The 16,762-nt window shown below is 40.7% G+C and overlaps 1 protein-coding gene across 1 annotated transcript in view; it reads left to right on the top strand.

The window, feature by feature from the left end:
* The window catches only part of MED20 (mediator complex subunit 20), a 61,056-nt gene that overhangs the window by 2,096 nt on the left and 42,198 nt on the right, over nucleotides 1-16,762 (top strand). The window contains exon 2 of the mRNA XM_075853588.1: nucleotides 12,211-12,365. Coding sequence (XP_075709703.1) covers nucleotides 12,211-12,365 — 155 coding nt within the window. The remainder of the gene's footprint in view (nucleotides 1-12,210; nucleotides 12,366-16,762) is intronic.

Here is a 16,762-nt window from a genome sequence, read left to right as displayed (position 1 = left end):
GGGAATTACGGAAACAGCTTAGCTCAGCTGTTTCCAGAAACCCTGACTACCTCTGCACCGAATACCCACCTGGATGCCGCGGCTAGTGCCCATCTCACCTGGCAGGGACAGGGGACCCCTGGTTTCTATATAGGTGCGGGTCCCAGAGCTAGGACTCGCATCTATCAGATATTTAGGGCATATCCTGTGGACATGCCTTAAAGAGGCTCTGTCACCACATTATAAGTGCCCTGTCTCCTATATAAGGAGATGGGCGCTGTAATGTAGGTGACAGTAATGCTTTTTATTTAAAAAAAACAATCTTTTTTCACAACGTTAGGAGCGATTTTGGTTTATGCTAATGAGCTTTCTTAATGCCCAAGTGGGCGTACTTTTACTTTCGACCAAGTGGGCGTTGTACAGAGGAGTGCATGACGCTGACCAATCAGCATCATTCACTCCTCTCCATTCATTTACACTGCACTAGCGATATAGTTATATCACTATGTGCAGCCTCATACACAAGCCCTAACATTACTAGTGTCCTGATAATGAATACACATGAAATCCGGCCTGGACGTCATGTGTATTCAGAATCCTGACACTTCTGACTCTTTTTTTGTCAGATTCCGGCAAGTTAAACCAAATCTCGCGAGATTACGGACCCACAGCGGTCAGGGTCCTTAAAACCCGAGCCATAGACTTTTTACGGCTCGGGTTTTAACCTGCTGCCCGCTCGGGCAGCTGAATGTCGGGTCTCCGGCTGTGAGTGACTGTTGGGGACCCTGAGGAGAAGATAGAAGCAGCTTTCGCTGCTTCTGTCTTCTCTGATCTCTTTTACACCGTACTCAATGAGCGCTGTGTATAGGAATAGAGGCAGCGGCCGCACCGCTGTCTCTATTCCTCCCAGTGTTCGTGTGACTGGTCACATGATTGCCGGGTGCCGTTACTGACAGACTGCTGCTGGGTCTTACTAGACCCAGCACAGCCCTATTAGTGACAATCGTCACTATGAGAGGGCTGATTTCCCCAGTAACTGGGGCTGCTGTGCAGCTCCAGTTACAGTGGAAAAGATGGTGTTAAAGAAAGAAAAAATATATATAAAGTTCCCCAAAGGTCTTTTTTTTACCTTTTGAGGGACAGACCATAGTAATAAAAAAATAAAAGTAAAGTAAAGTGCAAAAAAAATTAATAATAAATACGCATAAAATACCCACCTCAAAAAACGTTCCCCTCCCGCCAATCATTGTCGTAGCGCTGACCCAATTGCCCTAATATAGACATGTAATATATTAAAATTTACGGTAGACAATGGCGATCACAAAAGGTCTATTTTAGGGTAAAGCTATGTTATTACCAAAAAAAAAATAGCTGAAACGTAAAAAAGCTTATTTTTTTCCTATTATTTTTAAACTTTAAGAATAAAAATTCTAAAATAGCAAAAAGGATGTGTCTAAAAACAATAAAAAATTGAAACCTGCATGGTCTACGGAAAAAAACATCGCAAAAATCATGTCGTTAGCCAAACAAATAAAAAAGTTATAGCCATTTAACTAAGACGTGCTAAAAATTATGGTGTCTGGTCCTGAAGGCTCAAAATAGCCGGGTCCTGAACTGGTAAAAAGTTATAGAATAATTTGATATGCTTTCCTATGTTGGCCACCAGAGGGAGCACTTCCCAGAATTACAGCAAGGTAGGCAAAGCAACCTGACACTCAGCTGCTGTAAATGTGGGAGGGAGATTCGCCCCCTCCCTATTTTTGTCTACAAGCCAGGAAGAAGGAAGAGGTGTTTTCAAATTGCTAAGCTGTGTGCAGGTCCATTTTGGGAGTGATTCTACAATGGCAGCTGGCAAGCAGCTCTACGAGAATGATGAAAGTCAAGAGGGAAGACCCTGTGGTGAATGACGTTTCAGTTGACAGGTTCACACGGCATGCAAAATGCTTGATTAAGCTTTCCGTTTCCATCAATGGGAAAGCGCACCGTTAGTACAAACAACTCGCTTTTTTACGCAAGCGTTTTAAAAAAAACGCATTTCCTAAAAAAAAAAGGCATTGAGTCTATTCCCTGGCACAAAATGCCTAAAAAAAAAACGCGGAAAAAGCGTAAAAATTGCTTGATTAAGCTTCCCATTTACATCAATGGGAAAGCGTTCTGTTCGTACATACAAAGCGCTATTTTACACAATAATTTTTAAATAATGTGTAGCGTGAAAAATAAGTGTCGGGTCAATTCTTTGGTGCGTAAAATGCACCAAATGTTCCCAGAGTCAGTGGGTGTCGTAAATATGCGCCCAAAAATTTGCAAAAAGCACGCACAAAATGCATAAAAAAACCGCGTCAAACACGTCTGTATTTTAACCCCTATCCGCACCAGGACGTAACTGTCCGTCGTCGCTGGAGGTTACTTCCCGCACGAGGACGTACAGTTACTGAGTATTTCCCGGTTCACACTGTCGGCGACAGTGTGCACCGGGAAACGGGAGGTCAGCTGTCGCCGACAGCTGACACTCCACTCTTGCCGACCAGCGGTCCTTTGCCGCTGGTTTCGGCGAATTAACCCCTTAAATTCGGCGATCAGGTGCAATCGCCAAATTTTGGGGGTTTCTAACATATCGGCAGACCCCGGTCCGAAATCGCGGGGTTTGCCGATAGTTACTATGGCAAACGGAAGCCAAACAATGGCTTCCGGGTCTGCCATGGACGGAAGCCCATCAGGACCAACCTTCGGCTGGTCCTGATAGGCTTCCTGTCAGAGTGACCGGAAGTCACTGTGTCGTTCGCCGATGGCACACTGTCGGCGACAGTGTGCATCGGGGGAACTTGGAGATCAGCTGTTCCCGACAGCTGACACTCCAGTGTTGCCGATCAGCGGCTCATCGCCGCTGATTTCGGCAATTAACCCGTTACATGCGGGGCTCGATTGCGATCTCCGCATGTAGCGGGTTTGTAGCGCATCAGCAGCCCCCATGCAATCGTGGGGGCTTCTGATGCTTGTGATGGCACCCGGGGGCCAGGCAACGGCCCCCGGGTCTGCCATGTATGTCAGCCTATGAGGATCAGCCTCTACTGATCCTCGTAGACCAACTGTCAGAGTGACTGCGACGTCACACTGACAGTTGGAATACGTTACACTAAATAGGTAGTGTAATGTATTATAGAAGCAATGAGAGCTGCAGAACAAAAATATAAAGTGTAAAAAGTTAATAAAAAGGTTTTATAAAAGTGTAAAAATAAAAGGTTTTGTTTTCCTATAATAAGTCATTTATTATAGGGAAAAATGACACCGTTAAAAAAAAAAGTACACATATTTGGTATCACCGTGTTCGTAACGACCCAAACTATGAAACTGTAATGTTCATTTTTCCGCACGGTGAACGCCGCAAATAAAATAAACGGAAAACTGTCAGCATCGGTGTTTTTTGGTCACCACCCCTCCCAAGATATAGAATAAAAAGTGATCACAAAGTCGCATTTACCCCAAAATGGTACCAATAAAAACTACAAACCCGTCCCGCATAAAACAAGACCTCCCACGGCTTTTTTGACGAAAAAATAAAAAAGTTACGGCTCAGAATAGCGTGTCTCAGAAAATAAATTATCTTATAGAAACTTAATTTTATTGTGCAAACGCTGCAAAACGTAAAAAAAACTATACACATATGGCATCGGCGTAATCGTACCGACCGACAGAATAAATTAAACCGTAATTTATTGCGCACGGTGAACGCTGTAATAAATAAGGAATTTAAAGTGCCAAAATCGCTGTTTTTTGGTCACCTTAGCTCTAAAAAAAAAACTGAGGGGCCAAAATGCTCACTATACCCCTAGAAAAATTCCTTGAGGGGTGTAGATTCCAAAATAGGGTCACTTTTAGGGGGTTTCCACTGTTTTGGTCCCTCCGGGGCGTTGCAGGCCCGAGATGGCATTGAAAACCAATCCAGCAAGATCTGCGCTCCAAAATCCAAAAGGCGCTCCTTGCCTCCTGAGCCCTACTGTGGGTCCAAACATCAGTTTACGACCACATATGGGGTATTGCCGTAATCGGGAGAAATTGCTTTACAAATGTTGGGTGGCTTTTTCTCCTTTATTCCTTGTAAAAATGAAAAAATTCTTTGTTTCCACAGAAAAATAGGTGATTTTCATCTTCACAGACTAATTCCACTAAATTCTGCAAAAAAACTGTGGGGCTATACCCCTAGAAAAATGCCTTGAGGGGTGTAGTTTCCAAAATGGGGTCACTTTTTGGGGGTTTCGACTGTTTAGGTACCACAAGACCTCCTCAAACCTGACATGGTGGGTAAAATATATTCCTAAAAAAAGGAGGCACCAAAATCCACTAGGTGCTCCTTTGCTTCTGAGGCCGGTGTTTCAGTCCATTAGGACACTAGGGCCACATGTTGGATATTTCTAAAATCTGCAGAATCTGGGCAATAAATATTGAGTTGCGTTACCTTCTATGTTACAGATTTTTTTTTTTATTACAAATGTATTTCGGCAAAAACAAAATAGTGTAGTACCGTGTTAGCCAGAGGCAATATGAAATGTTAAATACTTTTGTGTCAAAAAAGACAAAAGTATAATAAGTATGATACCTTTATTGGCTAACCATAAAAGTTCTATATGCAAGCTTTCAGATCGCAGAGGCTCCTTCATTTCACCTCTACTTTGCCTTAATTCCTGTGAAACGCCTAAAGGGTTAAAATACTTTCTGAATGTGGGTTTGAATACCTTGAGGGGTGCAGCTTTCAAAATGGGGTGATTTATGGGGACTTTCTATTATATAAGGCCCTCAAAGCCACTTCAGAACTGAACTGTTCCGTGAAAAAATGGCCTTTTGAAAATATGAGAAATTGCTGCTAAAGTTCTAAGCCTCGTAACGTCCTAGAAAAATAAAAGTACGTGAAAAAAAATGATGCAAACATAAAGTAGACATATGGGGGATGTTAACTAGTAATTATTTTGTGTGGTATTACTATCTGTTTTACAAGCAAATACATTTAAATTTAGAAAAATGCAAATTTTTGCTCAAATTTGAAGTTTTTCACAAATAAATATTACATTTATCGACTAAATTTTTTCACTAACATAAAATACAATGTCACGAGGAAACAATCTCAGAATCGCTTGGATAGGTAAAAGCATTCCGGAGTTATTACCACATAAAATGACACATGTCAGATTTGAAAAAATCATTTGTGTCCACAAGGCCAAAACAGGCTGTGTCCTAAAGGGGTTAAAAAGTGCTTCACAAGAAACGCTAGTGTAGTCGACATGTTTTCACATAGTTTTGTTTTTTTTAGTTCCGTGTGAACATGCCCTAAGGGAATTCTTTTTCATTGACCTCTAGTTTCTATTGCAATGCAGGGGAGAAGACGGACGTCTGCTATAGGTGAGTATAAGATTTTTTATTTTTCATATTACTAACTTTATTTGTTTTTGTTTTGCAGGTTCCGCTGGACCTATTGGACTACTTCGACGATGTACTTTTTTTTAAATGGTTAAAGAGGCTCTTTCACCAGATTATAAGTGCCCCATCTCCTACATAATCTGATCGGTGCTGTAATGTAGATAACAAGTGTTTTTTTTATTTTGAAAAACGATTTATTTTTGAGCAAGTTATGAACAATTTTAGATTTATGCTAATTAGTTTCTTAATGCCCAACTCTGCCTTTTTTAACTTTTGACCAAGTGGGCGTTGTCTCCAGCCAGGATGCGATGTCTATTCTGTGCTGTGAGTACAGATGGACATGGATGACAGCACAGCGTGATCTCGTGAGATCGTGCTGTGTGAGTAAGTCCCACAGACACTTTACCGAAGCGTCAAGAGTGTGAATAGACATCGCATCCTGGCTGGAGGCAATGTCTATTCATTCTCAAGACACTTCGGTAAAGTTAGTGTGGGAGTATGTGAAAGAAGCTGGGCTGGAATGAAGAGAAGTGTATGACGCTGATTGGTCAGCGTCATACACTTCTCTTTACAATGCCCACTTGGTCAAAAGTTAAAAAACGCCCGTTAAAAAAACCGCGGCATTAACTAATTAGCATAAATCTAAAATTGTTCATAACTTGCTCAAAAATAATAGTTTTTTCAAAATAAAAGCCACTGTTGTTATCTACATTGCAGCGCCGATCAGATTATGTAGGAGATAGGGCACTTATAATCTGGTGACAGAGGGTTGTGTGAGGAGTTCTTACTTCAATACATTTTTTTTTTCTTATGCCTCTTTATTTTTTCAAATACTTTATTAGCACCTTAGTAATGGCAGTTGTATGTTTGTCAGCGTCCATTACTAATGCAGGGCTTAGTGTTAGCCAGTAAAAAGGCTAGCACTAACACCCCATTATTATCCCGCTACCCACCACCACCAGGTGTACCAGAAAGAGCTGGGTTCTATCCAGTACCCGACCACCTGGAGTGATGGTCGGGCACTGGGGCTGCTGCAGACTGGTATTATGAGGCTGGGAAGGGTTATAAACTGTGGCCCTTCCCACCATTGTAATGCTAGGCTGTGGATGCTTTTTTTTTTCTAAAAAACGATGTGGGTTCCCCCCATTGTTCATAATCAGCCAGAGACAATAAAGCAGCCGCAGCCTAACATTACACAGGTGGGAAGGGCCACAGTTTTTGGCCCTTCCTAACCTCATAATAACAGACTTCGGCCGCCCCAGTGCCCCGACCACCACTCCAGACGGTCGGGTACTAGATTGAGCCCGGCTCTTACCGATAATGGTGGCTAGCCTTTCTATTAGCTAACACTAAGCCCCGCTCTAGTAATGAACCACTGTCAAACAGACAACTGCCGTTACGAAGGAGCTAATAAAGTATTAAAATAACACAGAGACATGAGAAAATATTTTTGTTGAAATAAAAACTCGTTAACCATTTTATTTAAAAAAAGAAAAATGTAGATCGCAGTAGTCCACCAAATCTAGGACGTAGTCAATAGGTCCAGCGGGACCTGCAAAACAAAAAAAATAAAGTTAGTAATATGAAAAATAAAAAATCTTATACTCCCTTGCGCCGCAAAACAAACTAGACGTCAAAGAACTGTCGTTTCTACTGAGCGCACGGGACCTAGAGAGCCGCCAGAAATATCAATAGTTATTAATAGTTCTGGCGGATCATGGAGCTCCCCCCGAAACCCCCCCCCACACATGCAGACGCTCCACAAACCCCACACACACCCCCCCCCCCCTGCACGCACACAACCCCCACACACACCGCCCCCCTCACGCACACACACCTTACCTGCTGTGCTGCTAGTCCTCAACAAAATCGCACGACTTTCCCCCTATAAACCAGCTTCTATGCTGTTGCTGTGAACTGCGCATGCCACAGAGCATGCGCAGTTCAGTCAGAACGGCAGAAGCATAGGAGATTAGGGTCGGCTTCCAAACCTAATCTCCTATTCCCTGTAGCTGCCATATTGCATCTGTGTATATGTAATTGGATTGAAAATTGGCTCAAGAACCGTATCCAGAGAGTTTCGGTAAATGATTCCTACTCTGAATGGTCCCCGGTTATAAGTGGTGTACCCCAGGGTTCAGTTCTGGGACTACTATTATTCAACTTATTTATTAATGATATAGAGGATGGGATTAATAGCACTATTTCTATTTTTGCAGATGACACCAAGCTATGTAGTAATGTTCAGTCTATGGAAGATGTTCGTAAATTGCAAGCTGATTTGAACACACTAAGTGTTTGGGCGTTCACTTGGCAAATGAAGTTTAATGTAGATAAATGTAAAGTTATGCACCTGGGTACCAACAACCTGCAGGCATCATATGTCTTAGGGGGAGCTACACTGGGGGAGTCACTTGTTGAGAAGGATCTGGGTGTACTTGGAAATCATAAACTAAATGACAGCATGCAATGTCAATCAGCTGCTTCAAAGGCCAGCAGGATATTGTCGTGTATCAAAAGAGGCATGGACTCGTGGGACAAGGATATAATATTACCACTTTACAAAGCATTAGTGAGGCCTCATCTAGAATATGCAGTTCAGTTCTGGGCTCCAGTTCATAGAAAGGATGCCCTAGACTTAGAAGAAGAAAAAAAAAGAAGAGCAACGAAGCTAATTAGGGGCACGGAGAATCTAAGTTATGAGGAAAGATTGAAAGAATAACACCTATTTACCCTTGAAAAGAGACGACTAAGGGGGGACATGATTAATTTATATAAATATATTAATGGCACATACAAAAAATATGGTGAAATCCTGTTCCATGTAAAACCCCCTCAAAAAACAAGGGGGCACTCCCTCCGTCTGGAGAAAAAAAGGTTCAACCTGCAGAGGCGACAAGCCTTCTTTACTGTGAATCTATGGAATAGCCTACCGCAGGAGCTGGTCACAGCAGGGACAGTAGATGACTTTAAAAAAGGGTTAGATAATTTCCTAGAACAAAAAAATATTAGCTCCTATGTCAATGTGTAGAAATTTTTCCCTTCCCTTTTCCCATCCCTTGATTGAACTTGATGGACATGTGTCTTTTTTCAACCGTACTAACTATGTAAGAAAATGATCACCATTATTAACTGCTTCCCGACCACCCACTGTAAATTCACGTAGTCGGTTGCTGGGCTTTGTGCAGTGCCGACGTGAACTCATAGTGGGTGTTAAAAGCGCGATCCGGCTGTCTCAGATTAGCGGTGACACCCAGATCGCGCTTTTAATCACTGCCTCTGGTCCCGGTGACATGATCGGGACCTGATTGGTTCAAGCCCCGATCATGTGATCGCAGGGAAACTTTTTTGCAGCAACAAACTTTCCTGGGGACCTATTGCGGGTGCTGCCTTCGGTTGCATGACAAAACCGGAAGCCATACAACGGCCTCCGGGTCTGCCATGCATAGGTTTCCTGTCAGTGTGACTCTCAGCGTCACACTGACGGTTTATAATACCATTATACATTAGACTACCGAGGTAGTGTAATGTATTATATCAGCTATCAGTTCTGCAGGTCTTCAAGTAAAAAAACTAAAAAGTAAAAAAAAAAGTAATAAAAATGTTTTAGAAAAGTGTAAAAACAAGTTATAAGTAACAAAAACAAAAGATTCTTTTTTTCCTATAATAAGTCTTTTATGAAAAAAGAATACGGTAAAAAAGTACATATTTGTTATGACCGCGTTCGTAACGACCCAAACTATAGTATTATTTTTCCCACACTGCAAAAAAAATAATTAAAAAACTATGGCAGAATCACTATTTTTTTTGTCATCATCCCTCCCAAAATATAGAATAAAAAGTGATCAAAAAGTCGCATGTACCCCAAAATAGTACCAATAAACTACCCGTCCCGCAAAAAACGAGCCCTTATACAGCTTTTTTGACTGAAAAATAAAAAAGTTATAGCTCTCAGAATGTTTTGACACAAAAAATAAATAATAAAAAAAATGATTTTTATTGTGCAAACGCCACAAAACATGAAAAAACCCACAGAATAAAGTAAAATGTCATTTATAGTGCACAGTAAACACTGTAAGAAAAAAAAAAGTACAAAAAACATCAGAATTTATGGTTTTTGGTCACCTTGCTTGCCAAAAAAAATCAAATAAAAAGTGATAAAAAAAACTCACATATACCCTAAAATTGTACCAATGAATACTACAGATTGTAACGTAACAAATAAGCTCTCACACGGCTCCGGTGGAGAAAAAATAAATAACTTCTGCCGCTCAGAATATAGCGACAGAAATTGTGCAGAGCGTTCCAAAAGCGGATAAGAATGGGCACCATTTAGCAGTGCGACACCGGCCACATATCTATGAATTATTATACCCTGATGTACTCTGCCCAGCTTACATATGCCCCCACATTATAAACTGAAATACCAGCAAAACCCCAAACAGAAATACTACCAAGCAAAATCTGCGATCCTTCTAAGCTCTGCCGTGGGTCCAAACAGCAGTTCATTACTACATATGGGGTATTGCCATAATCGGGAGGTGCTTTTTATTCTTTATTCCTTGAAAAAAAAATTTTTTTTATATTTTTTCAGAAAAAAAGTTGATTTTCATAGATAAACTCCAATAAATATAGCAAAAGACCTGTGGGGACAAGATGCTAACTAGACCCCTAGTTAAATTCCTTGAGGTGTGTAGTTTCCAAAATGGGGTCACTTTTGGGGAGTTTCCACTGTTTTGGTACCACAAAACCTCCTCAAACCTGACATGGTGCCTAAAATATATTCTAAAAAAAAAAGGAGGCCCCAAAATCCTCTAGGTGCTGCTTTGCTTCTGAGGCCGGTGCTTCAGTCCATTACCGCACTAGAGCCACATGTGGGATATTTCTAAAAACTGCAGAATCTGGGCAATAAATATTGAGTTGCATTTTTCTGGTAAAACCTCTGTTACAGAGAAAAATGGATTACAAAGGAATTTTGGCAAAAAAAAAAAAAATTTTTAATTTCCCCTCTACTTTGCTTTAATTCCTGCGAAACGCGTAAAGGGTTAAGAAACTTTCTGAATGCTCTTTTGAATACTTTGAGGGGTGCAGTTTTTAAAATGGGTTGATTTATGGGGTCTATCTAGTACATAAGGCCCTCAAAGCCACTTCAGAACTGAACTGGTCCCTGTAAAAATAGACTTTTGACATTTTCTTGAAAATATGAGAAATTGCTGCTAAAGTTCTAAGCCTTGTAACGTCCTAGAAAAATAAAACAATGTTCAAAAAACAATGCAAATATAAAGTAGACATATGGAATATGTGAAATGGTAACAATTTTGTGTGGTATTACTATCTGTTTTACAAGCAGATACATTTAAAATGAGAAAAACATAATTTTTGCAATTTTTGTTTTTTACATTTTGGTGTTTTTCAGAATTAAAGGGAATGTGTTGCCAGAAAAACATGTTTTGTTTTTTTTAATTAAACATTTAGTGTGTAGGTGATTAAACATTGTTCAAATTTTTTTTATTTTTTTCACGAGTCAGGAAATATTATAAATTAATTCTAATTTATAATATTTCCCATTGCTGGTCACTAGATGGAGCTATTCCCAAAATTGCAGCATTGCAAAATTGGGTAAAAAGCCCTCGCTCTAGTGAGCTCTCAGCATCCCCCCCCCCTCCTTTATCCTGGCTAGTGCCGGGATAAACGAGGGGTTTGAACAGTCTAACCTCCTACACTGTGTCTCGCCATTTTTTGAGCTAACACACAGTGTAGTAGGTTTACATACAGTAGTAAACGTACACAAACACGAACATACATAGAAATCTCTTACCTGCTCCTGCCGCGGCTCCCTCCGGCCCGTCCGCTCCGTCTGCTGCCGCTGGTCCAAGTGCACAAGTCCGGAAGCCGCGACCGGAAGTAGTAATCTTACTGTCCGGCCGCGACTTCCGGTCCACAGGAAAATTGGGCCGGACGGCGCGCATTTCAAATTGGACTGTGTGGGAGCGGCGCATGCGCAGTTCCCACACAGACGGCGTACATGTTAGTGGATGGAACGGGCCCCGTTCGCAGTCCCTATGGGACTGTGGCTGCCGTATTCCATGTCTGTATGTGTCGTTAATCGACACATACAGAAATGGAAAAAAAAATGGCAGCCCCCATAGGGAAGAAAAAGTGTAAAAATAAGAAAAAGTAAAACACAAACACACAAATAAATATAAACGTTTTTAATAAAGCACTAACATCTTTAACATATTTAAAAAAAAATTGTGATGACACTGTTCCTTTAAGCAATGAATTTATTGACCACATTTTTCCACTAACCTAAAGTACAATATGTCACGAGAAAACATTCTCATAATCGCTTGGATAGGCAAAAGCATTCCAGAGTTATTACCACATAAAATGACACGTCAGATTTGAAATAATGGGGCTGGTCCTGAAGGCCAAAATGAGCTTGGTCTTGAGAGGGTTAATCAGCAATTGGTTAGGTTATTAACAGGGTATCTAGGTACAGGTTGGAGATAGGTGTCGTGTCTTGGGTAGGGATGTTACACCATTAGGTAGGGTGACCTGCTAGAGTATATCAGTGTCAGTTGTTTTGTCCCTATAACTTAATGACCAGTCCCCCTTTATCTTCATTTGGAAAGAGATCTTCCCTTTTTTATCCCAAATAAATAAGTAAAACTTATGTTTCATTGTGTATTTTTACTTAATTTGCATTGTTTCAGTAAACGCTGACACATATTTTGGTCCTTCAAAGCCATTTCATCCGTTTGGCTTTGTAAATACACGAATACTAAAAATAATATATTTATGTCCTCTTTTACTATTCAGCGTCACACAGGTTCCATTAGCAGAAGGGAAAAGTGTGCAGCAAACTGTTGAAATCCTCACTCGCAAGCTGGAGCAGCTAGGAGCTGAGAAACAAGGGACATTCTATGTGGACTGTGAAACTTACCACACTGCAGGAACCAATGTGGGAACAACAGGTATTAGCAACCTCACATTACACAGACCTACGTGTCATTCTGCTTCTCTGTAAGGAGGGATCACTCAAAGGTCACGGTCACTGATCAATGATGCAGTAAATATTCCCAGATAAATTATGAAGACATTACCAAATTATTTTTGCAAATCTTCATAATATTTTTATTCTGGGTGCTTGGTTCTGGGAGGTGCTCATTTTCACTTTGTACGACTTGCAGAGGGGACTAGGGGAGGCAAATGCTCTGATCATGTTTCTGGCTTAGAAAAGTGGTTCTAACTTCTCCAGTCTATGTAGCTATTGATCTCGGAAAATTACTTGAGATGGAACATTTTATAAAATTAATTGTCTCTTTATTAAAGGGAATGTATCATGAGGAGGAAAAAAAAACCTATATGACTGAAGGGTCAAAAAATTAAAGTGTAACTAAATGTTTAAAAAACTTTTGACTTGTCTTAGTGATATGTCAGTAGTTTTGATCGGTGGGAGTCCGAGCACGGGGACCCCCACTAATCGCTTTGTTTCTGATTGGCTTTCCTTGAAAAGCTGAGTGAGCAGTGTAGGCTCAATAGAAAGTCAATGAAACCGTAGACTGCTCACTCGGCTCCCCGAGGAAAGTCGATCAGAAACTAAGCGGCACAGCGCTTACCCGAGCGCTACTGCTGCTTTGTTTTAGTAATCGGTGAGGGTCGCAGTGCTCGGACCCCCACCTATCAAAACTTCTGACATGTCACTATGAGCATCATGGGTAAGTTTTTTTTTACAAGTTTAGTTTCCCTTTAAGTATTAATACTACACATATTCCATTTATGACCTCTGGAGGGCAGCAAACCAGAAACTCATGTTCTGTAGCAGTTCACCCTATGACTGCTGTAAACCATGGGTTACTCCCCTCTCACTTTAAAGAGGCTCTGTCACCACATTATAAGTGCCCTATTTCCTAGATGACAGTAATGCTTTTTATTTAAAAAAAAAAACATCTGTTTTCACCACTTTATTAGCGATTTTAGATTTATGCTAATGAGTTTCTTAATGCCCAAGTGGGCGTGTTTTTACTTTAGACCAAGTGGGCGTTGTACAGAGGAGTGTATGACACTGACCAATCAGTGTCATGCACTCCTCTCCATTCATTTTCTCAGCACATAGGGATCCTTTTAGATCGCTATGTGCTGTCTTATACTAACACATTAACGATACTGAAGTGTTTAGACAGTGAATAGACATTCCACGGGATGTCTATTCACAATCTCTGCACTTCGTTACTCTGTCTGTGGTAGTTACAGCAGAGGAAGCGTAATCTTGTTGTAACCTGTCATCTACAGCGTAATCTCACGAGATTACGCTTCCTCTGCTGTAACTACCATTACCAATTACCAATTTGCGTTACCTGTAGATTGTTATGAAGAGTGATCAGATGAATTGCAATTAATTGGAAAGTTATTCCTTGCCATGACAATTAACTTAATCACAAAAAGCCAATTTCCACTGCATTTCAGCCCTGCCACAAAATGACCTGCTAACATCATTTCAGTGATCTTCTTGTTAGCTCAGGAGAAAGTGTTAATGAGGACAAGTCAGCTGATATCACTCTGTCATGCTGATTGAATTATAAGAGCAGACAGGTTGCTTTAAAAGGGATATGATGCTTGAAATCATTGTCTTCTTCTGTTAACCATGGTTACCTCCTGTAACTACCACAGCCGCGGACCGTCATTCTGACTTATCCCTCAACGCTTATTATTTAAGTGATTACACATTGTTTTAATTTTTTTAATTTTTTCACAAGTCAGGAAATATTATAAATTAGATTCTAATTTATAACATTTCCATGTGCTGGTCACTAGAGGGAGCAGTTCCCAAAATTGCAGCATGGTCAATGAGGTTTCATTGCTTTATGCTGCAAATTTGGGGTAGACACACTCGCTCTAGTGTCCTCATACAATTCCCCCTCCCTTATTCCGGCTAGTGCCAGGAGAAGGAGGTGGTTGAATCTTCAAACCTCCTACACTGTGAGCCGCCATTTTTCTGAGCGACTGTACAGTGTAGGAGGATTAGATACAGTGCTAAGCAGACAGTATAACACGAACATAATACACACGAACATAATACACACATCACATAAACGAACATAAATTACCTGCTCCTGCCGCCTCCGCTCCTATGCCTTGCGCCTTCGCTTCCTTGAACATATGGCCGGAAGCCGCGGCCGGAAGTCGTCATCTTACTGTCTGGCAGCGGCTTCCGGTACTCATGAAAATGGCGCCGGATTTCACTCTGCTTCGATTTGGTCTGTGTGGAAGCGGCACATGCGCCATTCCCACACAGACGGCGTACACTGCAGAGAATGGAACGGCTCCCGTTCGCATACTCTATGGGGATATATGTGCCGTATTCCATCTCTGTATGTGTCGTTATGGGCGGCCCCCATAGAGAAGTAAAAGTAAGAAAAAAGTAAAACGTAGAACACAAGAACACAAATAAATAAAATGTATTTTAATATCGTACTAAAAGTAATATTCTAAAAAAAAATAATAATTCTTGACACCTTCCCTTTAACTGGTTGCCGACACAGGACGAGTATGCTCGTCCTGAGCGGCGAGCACTTCGCGCATTAGGACGAGCATACTCGTCCTGTGTGACAGCCGTCTGTGCGCGCGATCGAGAGCGGGGCAACGGCTGTAATACACAGCCACGGCCCCGCTCTGACAACGGAGAGAAGAGAAACATCTTCTCTCCGCCGTTAACCCTTTGAACGCCGCGATGAAAGCTGATCGCGGCGTTCAAAGAGGGGGGACTGCACAGAAAATAACTGTGACGCGATCAAAACCCACAACTCATATGGGCAGACAGCCCAGGGTCCATTGAAGGACCCCAGGGCTGTCTGAACATATTTCCTGTTGTTAGGGCATACTGAGGCATGTCCTAACAACTGCCTGTGTGCAATCAGTAACAGGCTAATGTACTGGCATATAGATCTATGCCAGTACATTACAGTTACAAATTAAAAATCAAAATGATAAATCCCTTTATGGGATTAAAAAAAAAAGTTAAATGAATGTACATTTTTTTTTTATGATAAATAAATAAAAAGTTAAAAAAATACACAAACACACATTTTTTTATAATAAATAAACTTTTTAAAATATAAGTCCAAAAACATGAAATAATATAGACATATTTGGTATCGCCACGACCGTAACAACCTGTACAACAAATGTATAACATTATTTATGATGATCGGTGTATGGTGTAAAAAAAAAATTATTAAAACTGCAGCGGAACTGCAGTTGGTAAAACGAGAAAACACGCCCAGTTGTCCATTGAACAACTCATTTGCATAAATCTAAAATTGCTCATAACTTGGGCAAAAATGATCGTTTTTTAAAAAAAAAACAACTTTACTATTATCTACGTTGCAGCGCCGATCACATTCAATAGGAGATAGGGATTTTATAATCTGGTGACAGAGCCTCTTTAATTAAAGAAAAAAAAGAAAGAGAAGTAAAAAAAACATTACAGTGGTGGAGAGTCACATAAAACAGCAGTAATGCAGTAATAAAAAAAGATTTTTGATACATGTAATGCAAAACTATATATGTGTATATATATATATATATATATATATATATATATATATATATATATATATACACTACCGTTCAAAAGTTTGGGGTCACCCAGACAATTTTGTGTTTTCCATGAAAACTCACACTTATATTTATCAAATGAGTTGCAAAATGACTAGAAAATATAGTCAAGACATTGACAAGGTTAGAAATAATGATTTTTATTTGAAATAATAATTTTCTCCTTCAAACTTTGCTTTCGTCAAAGAATGCTCCATTTGCAGCAATTACATTTGGCATTCTAGCTGTTAATTTGCTGAGGTAATCGGGAGAAATTTCACCCCATGCTTCCAGAAGCCCCTCCCACAAGTTGGATTGGCTTGGTGGGCACTTCTTGCGTTCCATATGGTCAAGCTGCTCCCACAACAGCTCTATGGGGTTGAGATCTGGTGACTGCGCTGGCCACTCCATTACAGATAGCATACCAGCTGCCTGCTTCTTCCCTAAATAGTTCTTGCATAATTTGGAGGTGTGCTTTGGGTCATTGTCCTGTTGTAGGATGAAATTGGCTCCAATCAAGCGCTGTCCACAGGGTATGGCATGGCGTTGCAAAATGGAGTGATAGCCTTCCTAATTCAAAATCCCTTTTACCTTGTACAAATCTCCCACTTTACCAGCACGAAAGCAACCCCAGACCATCACATTACCTCCACCATGCTTGACAGATGGCGTCAGGCACTCTTTCAGCATCTTTTCAGTTGTTCTGCGTCTCACAAATGTTCTTCTGTGTGATCCAAACACCTCAAACTTCGATTCGTCTGTCCATAACACTTTT

Source organism: Rhinoderma darwinii, chromosome 2, assembly GCF_050947455.1.
Source record: "Rhinoderma darwinii isolate aRhiDar2 chromosome 2, aRhiDar2.hap1, whole genome shotgun sequence".
Classification (NCBI taxonomy): Eukaryota; Metazoa; Chordata; class Amphibia; order Anura; family Rhinodermatidae; genus Rhinoderma; species Rhinoderma darwinii.
The sequence above is the reverse complement of the archived record's forward strand: the minus strand, read 5'-3'. Positions and strand labels throughout refer to the sequence as shown.